The 10,355-nt window shown below is 34.5% G+C and overlaps 1 protein-coding gene across 1 annotated transcript in view; it reads right to left on the reverse strand.

Annotated features, from left to right (window-relative positions):
* The window catches only part of LOC100961411 (disintegrin and metalloproteinase domain-containing protein 5-like), a 149,769-nt gene that overhangs the window by 78,715 nt on the left and 60,699 nt on the right, over positions 1–10,355 (reverse strand). The window contains exons 4-7 of the mRNA XM_003803603.1: positions 9,134–9,212; positions 8,786–8,862; positions 7,751–7,928; positions 6,844–6,909 (exon numbers count right to left, since the gene is read on the reverse strand). Of these exons, the coding sequence (XP_003803651.1) occupies positions 6,844–6,909; positions 7,751–7,928; positions 8,786–8,862; positions 9,134–9,212 (400 nt within the window). The remainder of the gene's footprint in view (positions 1–6,843; positions 6,910–7,750; positions 7,929–8,785; positions 8,863–9,133; positions 9,213–10,355) is intronic.

Raw genomic sequence — 10,355 nt, forward strand, 5'->3', positions numbered from 1 at the left:
AAAAAAAAAAAAAAAAAAAAAAAAATTTCAAACTGTGTGCGTGCAGCTCTGCCCTTGTAAATCTGAACAGGAGTCAGCCTCCAGCCCATTAAAGTCCAACACTGTCATCAGTGGCTCCAACCCCAAAAGTTCCAATGAAGGTGAGCTCACCTGCCTGTGGTAGTCCTAACCTAAGATCAGAGGCTTCTCCCTTTAAAGTTTGAAGGTGGGGGATCTGTGCCACGACAGCCTGCAGGACAATGTTGCTGGTGTTACTATCTCCCAAAGTTCCTCTCTTCCCGTGAGGCCCTGCCTCCACTTGAGTCACTGTTTCCACACTTCTATTTGTACAATGCCCAGACCTCCTAAGGAATGGCCAAACACTCTAGATTCTGCAGGGAACAGACCTCCAGACTGATGGGCAAGGGAGGAAAGGTGTGTTGAAAGTTCAGTATCGAGAATATTTGTTCAGTTTTATGCTGGGCAGCTTGATCCTGAGACTCACAGGTGGAACCTCTCTGGGGGAGGACACCAGTATCTTGTGGCTTTCACCCGTGGGGTAAAATGAATGGTCTTTTGGGTTTGGGGGGAATCTAAGTCTTTATTTATGCACTGGGGATATAGCAGTCAACTAGGAAGGTATAGAAAATCCAGTGTTACTAATGTCTACTATAATCTATTAACTCTATGAACTTTATGACATGTGAAACACATCAATGCAGAAATACACACATACACATGTAGTTGGTGGAAACATACAACAAAGAAGCAAAGTTTCAGTTCAACTGGTAGGTCTAAGTTCATTCCCATGGGCAAATAAGTTCTTGGCTGTTTGAAGTACAAGAAATACATCTACAAGAAAATAAAGGTGAGTGATAGGGAAATGCACCTAGAGAAGCTTTCAATCTGAAATCATATAATTTGCACAACTCATGAAAACATATAAATAGAAAGATGCTATTGGATATGCTCAAGCACAATGGTAAAATAAAAACCAGAGCAGAAACAAATAAATCAGTCTTAGTCACTAAATACTAAGTATTCTGTCAATACACTAGTGAAAGGTATAGGTAACAACAGAAACCCTGAAATTCAGATGATAGTTAAGATTATTCTATTTTTTTATATTTATATATAATTTACTCAAGCCTAACACCTTTAAGTCTACATGAAATTCACTTTACTTCCCAGTTATGCAAATATCCTAGAACCTTTAATGTCTTATGGTGAATTCTTTATTATTATTATTAGATTATAACTGTGTACATTACTGCATTTATGGGGTACAATGTGCTGATTTTATATACAATTTGAAATGTTTACATCAAACTGGTTAACACATCATTCACCTCCCTTATTTAATTGTTGTGTTTAGACACTTATACCCTACTATTAATGCATTTCACATGTATGGTTGCAATGTGCACAGTAGGTGACTTCCCACTGTTACCCTTCCTCCACCTGTCCCCACCTCCCTTCATCCTCCTCTTCTCTTCTTCTTTCTGGGCTATAAATATATTTTATCTTTTGTATGAAAGTGTGGGTGGTTATATGTTGATTTCATAATAGTGTTGAGTACATTGGGTAGTTTATTTTTTCATTCTTGAGATATTTTACTAAAAAGAATATGATCCAGCTCCATCTATATAAACATAAAAGAGGTAAAGTCTCCATCTTTTTAAGGCTGTGTAATAGTCCATGGCATATGTATGCCACAATTTATTAATCTATTCATGGGTCAATGGGCACTTGGCCTGCTTCAATGACTTGGTGATTATGAATTGGGCTACAATAAACATTCTTATGCAAATATCTTTGTTGTAAAGTGATTTCTGGTCATCTGCATATAAACCTCATAAAGGGATTGCAGGATCAATCAGCAGGTCTACTTTTAGTTCCCTAAGAGTTCTCCAAATTTCTTTCCAGAAGGAACGTATTAGCTTGCATTCCCCCCAGCAGTGTATCAGTGTTCCCTTCTCCCCACATCCATGCCAACATCTGTAGTTTCATAGATTTGGTGATGTGGGCTACTCTGAAGTTAGATGATATCTCAAAGTGGTTTTGATTTGCATCTCTTTGATAATTAAAGATGATGAGAATTTTTATCATGTGTCTGTAGACAATGCACCTATCTTCTGTAAAGAAGCTTCTGTTCATGTCTCTTGCCCACATTGAACTGGGATCACTTGTTCTATTCCTATTAATAAGTTGGAGTACACTGTGGATTCTGGATATTAAACCTTTGTCAGAAACATAACATGCAAATATCTTCTCCCATTCTGAGGGCAGTCTACTTTCTCTACTTATTATGATCCTGCTTGTGCAAAAGCATTTTAGTCTGATCACATCCCAGTAATGTAATATTGGTGCTATTTCAATTGTCTGGGGGTGGGGGATCTTCCTCATAAAGTATTCTCCCAGGCCAATTTCTCCAAGTATTCCCCCTGCACTCTTTCCAAGAATCTTTATAGTTTCATGTCTTAAGTTTAAATCTTTTATCCAGTGACAGTCAATTTTTGTTAATGGTGAAAGTTGTGTGTCCAGTTTCAGTCTTCTATAAGTCACCATCTGGTTCACTGACCACCATTTGTTAAATAGGGAATCTTTTCCCCAGTGAATGTTTTTGATAGGCTTACCAAAGATCAAGTGATTATAAGTAGCAGGGTTCGCCTCTTGATTCTCTATTCTCTTCTATACTTCTACTTCTCTATTTTTGTACCAGTACCATGCTGTTTGTCTCCACTGCTGTTTACTATAGTAATGGAAGTCTTAGCCATCACAATAAGGCAAGAGAAGACTATCAAGGGCATCCATATAAGGTCAGAGGAGATCAAATTGTCACTCTCCACTGATGATATGATCCTATACCTGAAAAATCCCAGGGACTCAACTACAAAACTCTTAGAAGTGATCAAGGAATACAGCAGTATCTCAGGATACAAAATCAGGAGCTTTTGTATGTACCAACAACAGTCAAGCTGAAAAAACAGTCAAGGACTCTATTCCTTTTACAGTAGTGCCAAAGAAGATGAAATATTTGGGAATCTACCTAAGAAAATACATGAAAGAACTCTATAAAAAGAACTGTGAATCTCTGAGAAAATAAATAGCTGAAGACATTAACAAATGGAAAAACTTACCATGCTCATGGCTGGGAAGAATCAACACTGTTAAAATGTCCATACTTCCCAAAGCAATATAGAAATTTAATCCAATCCCTTTTAAAGCACCACTGTCATACTTTAAAGATCTGGAAAAAATAGTACTTCATTTTATATGGAATCAGAAAAAACCTCAAATAGCCAAGACATTACTCAGAAATAAAAATAAATCAGGAGGAATCATGTTACCAGACTTCAGACTATACTGTAAATCTATAGTGATGAGTGGTCTTTAGTCTCCTGCTGGCATGGAGAGAGCCTGCTGCAAGCTTCCCTCTTGGCAGAGGGGTCTCTCATTCTTGTGTTGTAGGGCTCTGTAACTAGAATTTTTTCACGAGGATCCTCTTTCTTGGAGTCTCAGGTTGCCACAGCCAAGATGGTGTGTACTTGTCTATCTGCTTTCCTATGTCAGCTGTGCTCCATCAGTTTCAGAGGCCAAATCTGTCCAGAATTTCTCCTTCTGGTCAGGAGCCTCTGGGTAAAGTTGTCCCTTGTTGGTCATCTTTCTTCCTTCTCCCAAATACTCCCAACTCTTTAGTGAGCCATGAACTTTAATTTTTGTTCTTCTTCCCAATGTTAAGCTCAGCTTTCCTGACATATATTCATTCACCTCTTCTGGAACCAACAGATTCATTCATTTTATTTATAGTTATTATGACTACACAACAGTTGTGTGTGTGTGTATATATATGAGATATATGTGATGTTTTGGTTTAGGCATGACATGTGTAATAATGAAATCAGGGTAAATGGAGCATTCATCACATGAAGCATTTATTTATTTGATTTGGTAAATTCTGGTTTTACTCTTCTAATTGTTTTAAAATATACAACAGGATAGGCACAGTTCTCACAACTGTAATCCCAGGACTTTGGAGGGCCAAGGTAGGAGAAAGGTTTGAGGCCAGGAGTTTAAGAGCAGCCTGAGCAACATAGCAAGACCTTGTCTCTTTCTTGAAAAGAAAAGAAAAAAGAAAACTTAGCTAGGCATTGTGGTCAGGAGGTTGAGGCAAGAAGTTCCCTTGAGCCTACCCATTTGTAGGCTACCCATTTGTAACCTAAGTTACAACTAGCCATGATAACATGACTGCTATCTAGCCCAGGCAACAGAGTAAGACTGTCAAAAAATAAAATAAAATACACAACAATTACTGTTAATTATACTCATTCTAGTATGCCACCAATTACAATGTATTATATAAAATTTTGTATCTGAATGTCTTGTAGATCTAAAACTATTATTTTCTAGTTATCAACTTTTTTTTTTTTTTTGAGATAGAGTCTCATTATGTTGCCCTTGGTAGAGTGCTGTGGCACCACACTTCACAGCAACCTCAAACTCTTGGGCTTACGAGATTCTCTTGCCTCAGCCTCCCAAGTAGCTGGAACTATAGGCACTTGCCACAATGTCCGGCTATTTTTGTTGTTGTTGTTGTAATAGGTCATTGTTATTTAGCAGGCCCAGGGTTTGAACCCACCAGCCCCAGTGTATGTGGCTGGTGCCATAACCACCGAGCTACAGGCATCAAGTCTAGTTATCAACTTTTTCTCAGATTTCATAACATTCATATATATTTTTCCCATTCTGAAGGTGTCTGTTTGCTTTAATAGTTGTATCCTTCACTTCGCAGATTTTCAGCTTAAGTCCCATTTGTTTATTTATTTTTGTTGTTTAGGCTATTATCACTGAAATCTTCATAAAATATGCCCCTAGCCTGACACCTTTAAGAGTTTTTCCCATGTTTTCTTCTGGAATTTTTATCATATCATGTTTTAGATTTAACTCTTTTATCCATCTTTAGTTCATTTTTTATAAGTGGTGAAATGTGCAGGTCCAGTTTCAGTCTTTTATATGGTTATCCAGTTCTCCTAGAACCATTTATTGAATAGGGATTACTTTCCTCAGTGTAAGCTTTTGTTTGGCTAATTAAAGATCAGATGGAAAATAGACACTTGTTTCATCTCTTGGTTTTCTATTCTGTTCCATCTATCTATGTCTCTATTTTTGTGCCAATACCATGATGTTTTGATTACTGTGGACTTGTAATATAGCCTGAAGTATAGTAGAGTGATGCCTCTGGGGTTGTTTTCATTACTAAGAATTGCCTTGGCTATACAGAGTTTTCATTCCATACAAAACCAAGAACTATTTTTTTCTAGTTCTTCAAAGCAAGTTGTTGGTATTTTAACAGGGATTTCATTGAATCTGTAGATTGCTTTGGGTAGAATAGATATTCTGTCAATGTTGGTTCTTCCCAGTCAAGAACATGGTATGTTTTTTCCATTTGTTAATGTCTTCTGCTATTTCTTTTCTTAGGGTTTCATAGTTCTCTTTATAGAGGTACTTAACCTCTTTTGTTAGGTATATTCCTAGATATTTCATTTTCTTTGAAGCTACTGTGAAGGGAATTGTGTGCTTGATTTGCTTCTAAACTTGGATTTGTTGGCATATACAAAAGCTATGGATTTGTGGACATTGATTTTATGTCCTGAGATGTTACTGTATTAGCTTATCACTTCCATGATTCTTGTGGTTGATTCTCTGGTAATGGTATATGACAAACCTTCTGGGTGTGAGAAACAATGACAACAGAGATTCTACCTAAGAAATGCAAATACTGTACACTCACATTTACATGAAATGAAAACAATAATAAATAAATAAATCCAAAAATATTATTTTTTGTTTTGCTATCCATTGTTTATGGTGTATTATTTCCTATGGATTGTGAGCTCATATATGTATGGCTAACACTAATTTGCAGGAAACTTGAGATATCCTGCTTGAAGTTGCATTCCTCCAGAGATAAGTAATATTTATTTCCATCAGGCGTCCTCAGTTCTTAGCAAAGTAGGACAAATGTTGTCTTACAGATTAGAATACTAATCACATATAAAATATAATATGTATATTCAAAGGCAAGGTGCATTTTTTTTTGAGACAGACATTCACTCTGTCACCCTGGGTAGAGTGTCATGGCATCATCATAGCTCACAGCAACCTCAAATTTTCAGGCTCAAGCTATCCTCTTGCCTCAACCAACTGAGTAGCTGGGACTACAGGAGCCTGCTATGGGTGTTTTCTATTTTTAGTAGATGGAGTCTCACTTTTTCTTAGGCTGGGTCTCAAACTTTGGGGCTCAACCAATCCACCCCCCTCAGCCTCCCAAAGTACTGGGATTACAGATGATTCATTACATCTGGCCCGTAAAATGCACTTTAGATCAAAAGTATAGCCATGAATTTTCAATATGAGGATTTTGTTCGTTTATTTTCCTTTTTGTTTCATTTATCTATGACTAATAAGAAAATGGGTGATAATTTGTTTCTTTCCTTTACTGAAAGAAGTGGTATATTTGTATTCTATGTTACCATTTCAATTAGGCTGAGGCAGTTAACTATTATTATTATATGTGGGAGTTGAGAGTGTGTTATAATCTAGCCATTCACTGAGAATGAAGTTCTTTTGAAAAGAGAAAAACAGTTAAGAGGCTTTAAGAAATTGAGATGCTTCACGTTACAAAAGTGACTATATCATACATACCAAATAAACAAATCAATACAAACCAGATTTATTCATAAACTGTAGGAAAGTACTGATTGCAAATGCAAAACAAAATAGTTGAATATATTCATTACATCATAATATCTAAACACAAATATTAAATAATTTTAAAATAAAAATGTTCAAAATAGGACCTACCAGATTTTTATCCACAATAATATGCATTTCAAGATACCGAGGGAATAACTTGGTAAATTCACTTCTCTGAAAAACAACATAAGTTCTGAAGAATTTACACAAAAGTATCTTCTACTGAAATTATATTTAGAGATAAATTGAAAGAGGCGTTGCTACTGATTTAAAAATGAAGCTGTTTTCTAACACAAAAATTAGATACTATTTACAAGATTACAGTTCTAAAACTGTACTGGTTAGTAAGAATTTTTGATTAAATTTCCCAAGATAGATAGGAACCCAGATATCTTTTATTTCTTGTAGTAACTGAAACTAGAAAATTTAAATTATAACATAAACTTTGCTTTTCTTTGCCTTGTGATAATTTTCATATTAATCTTTCCTGTGGGCTGATTTTCTGCTACCAATTATAAACTATTATGTAAAATAGTTTAGGAAAACACTAATAAAGTTTACAATAATGGCAGTTCATTAGATCCAAGTGTGCTATTTATGGCAGTTTACAGGTCTTTGTAGAAGAAAAATTCATCTCTTTGTTTTAAATGTGCCTTATGTAAGCCACTCATATTATCCATTTTCTAACTCTCATTAAACAAAACCTTAACTGAGAATCTAGATTACTTAATTTTTTACCTGAATTATCTGAGTAAAAGGAATATTTCCTATCAACTATGTAATTGCTCACTTGTGACAATAAACGTTTTAGTTTCTTTTAGTCCTTTATTCACATATCCCTAGTAACAAAATTAAATTTTTGCTAAACTCTCATCTAATGGCATAAATTCATGCTCTAGTCATTTTAAAAGTCAGTCATGGCCTTCATGAAATAGTAAGATAATTTTAAGATTTGAAAATCACCAAATCAAATTTGGCTATAAAAATATTTTTTAAGTTAAAATGTAACACTTACTTCTGAGCTTTTTCTCACTTGATATGCAAAATCATTAAACCAGGCAGAAGTGCCCTTGTCTCCTAACAGAGGGACAATAGTGTTATCACTTTTTTCTTCATAAATCATGTGCACAAATCCTGATACAGCTTCCAGTGGTTCAATTCCATATGAGATGTTTTTGAACTGCACTGTTCCCCTGAATATTAAAATAACCAAAATGAATCTGAAATGATTCTACCAAAACTATAATCTAATATTATAATAATGAGAAAAATTTCCCAGGTTTTTTTTAAGATTTAAAGTCACCTTAGTTTTTCTACTTTATCTCTTTGTTCTTTAAAGTCTTTCATCACAGAACTACACCACTCTATCACAGGATGCATATTGCCTGATACTCCTGATTTTTTTTTTATTTAATTAGACCACTGTACAACAGGATATAGTTTGCTTTATTGTATGAATCCTTTTTTAAAATTGTCTTAAAGAAAAATGTTAGTGGCATAGGTCTGTGTGTTTAAACATGTTAAAACTCCTTTCTATTATATAAAGTTCCTAAGACACACTGTGGAATCTGTAGGCACTCTTTTCTTAGGTCTTAGATTCCTTCTGCTTAATATACTTAACTCTCCTCTGGCACTTAGTATCCTAAATTACTTGTCTGTACAGGCTAAATTGAAGGTACTACATGCCCCAAAAAAGTCACTACATGTAGAGCCAGTGTCTATCAATTTCAGGCATTCTATAAGGGTGACTTGTTCCAGAAAATTAAGAAATTGAACAGAAACAAAATTTGAGAAACTTTGAGAAGTACAACAACTCCCTCTACAATAAAGATTGCTAATATACTCAAGCAGCAGATTTTGTCAGTATCAACAGGTAGCCTCCCAACAGAAACAGACACTGTCAGGGCAATTACTAGTAGTTCTGGTTCAGATCTTAGGGAATTAAAATAATAAAGGTGATAACAGAATTAGAAAATAAATATGGAGAATTAATTCACAGAATAGCAGGACATAATATTGGCAAGTTGAATATCTTTAAATAGTCTACAACCTGAGTCCTGAACAAATGTTGAGTGTCACAAGAGAATTTGGAAAACCCGCAACATATCCATTATAATTGCAATCCATCTGAAAACATAATACAAAAAGGAAAACAAATGGATAATATTTTTAAATGAACACCTCAGATATATCATTTATATTTACTATTTTAGCTACCTTTGTACTTTAATATGATTGGAAATTATTTAATGAATTTATGCTGAGTGAAAATAAGCACCAGTCCAGGGTATTCAATTTCAGCACATGTGTAAAATAAAATTCTAGTAATTACAGAATATTTGTCTTTTAAAACACATCTAGAATAATAAGTCGACAAGTAAAAAATAGTATGTCTTACCTCAACTAATAAGGACTTAGGATGTTGAATGTCATATTTGTCATAATAATAAACAACGGAAGTTGGAGATAAAAATGATCTAGGTAAAAATCACATAAACATCTCAAGTTATGAAATAGAAAAAGTTTAAAAATCTCTTCTTATACAAATTTTCTTTTTACTAAGTAATTTAAGGTGTATCAATCTTCTTGTATATCCTATTATCCAAACATTTCCATCACTTACATGATATGAATTAGATACTATGGGAGGCATTTTAATTAGAGTAAAAGGCAATACTAAAATATGGAGTAGTGAACTACCCAAATTGCTAGAAATATCAAAGTGAAATAAAATAGCTCTTAATTTCTATCATAGAATTTTCAAGTCCTTCTCTTTATCAATTACTTGTTTGAGATTTCATACTTTAGTCTAAGAATTAAAATGTAAGGCTAGGACAAAATATCTGCATGGACTTACTACAAATTCATATTCACTAAGCATAGCTCAGTAGCAAGTTCCTCTCAAGTACCTTGATTAGAATTTTTTTTTTATTCCCCTCAGTTACTATTGAAAAACTTGACACCACTCACACATAACATCCTCTTACCCCACTTTCAGTTTACCTATTACCATCTATGCACCTTATCTTTATTTCCAGAGCATCACTTCCTTTCTTTAGAGTAATCCTTTATATTGGTGGTGTCATGGAGCCCATCCTGTGCCATATGCTGAGGAGGCATCCTTTTTTCCCTCTCATAATTTCAAACTATGGATTTTTCTCCTAATGCTATTTGAGAGGTCATTGTAAAGTTACTAACATCCTAAATAACTTTCCCTTGACCCTGTATCCTACCATTACTATTCTTTGTATTTTTTCAACTCTCAACAGATTTTATTCAGTGTTACCTACACGTGTTTCCTCCATCCTGAAATTTCTCTAGTAAAGCTGTGACAGAATGTCAAATCCAAAAGGTATTTCAAAAATCATTACTGAATTGCACTTATAATTTCTATTTGAAAATTTTAAATTCTCAGTCCAGTCAGTTTATTTATTTATTTTTTTTCTTTTTTTTTCTTTATTGAATGGTAACTATGTACATTAACGCACTTCTGGGGTACAGTGTGGGGTTTTCACATGCAATCTGAAATACTTCCATCAAACTGGTCAACACAGCCTTCATGTCATTTTCTCAGTTATTGCTTTAAAACGTTCACATTCTACTCTTAGAAAGATTCACCT

This window comes from Otolemur garnettii, unplaced genomic scaffold (assembly GCF_000181295.1).
Source record: "Otolemur garnettii isolate 467f Iridium unplaced genomic scaffold, OtoGar3 scaffold00356, whole genome shotgun sequence".
Lineage (NCBI taxonomy): Eukaryota > Metazoa > Chordata > Mammalia > Primates > Galagidae > Otolemur > Otolemur garnettii.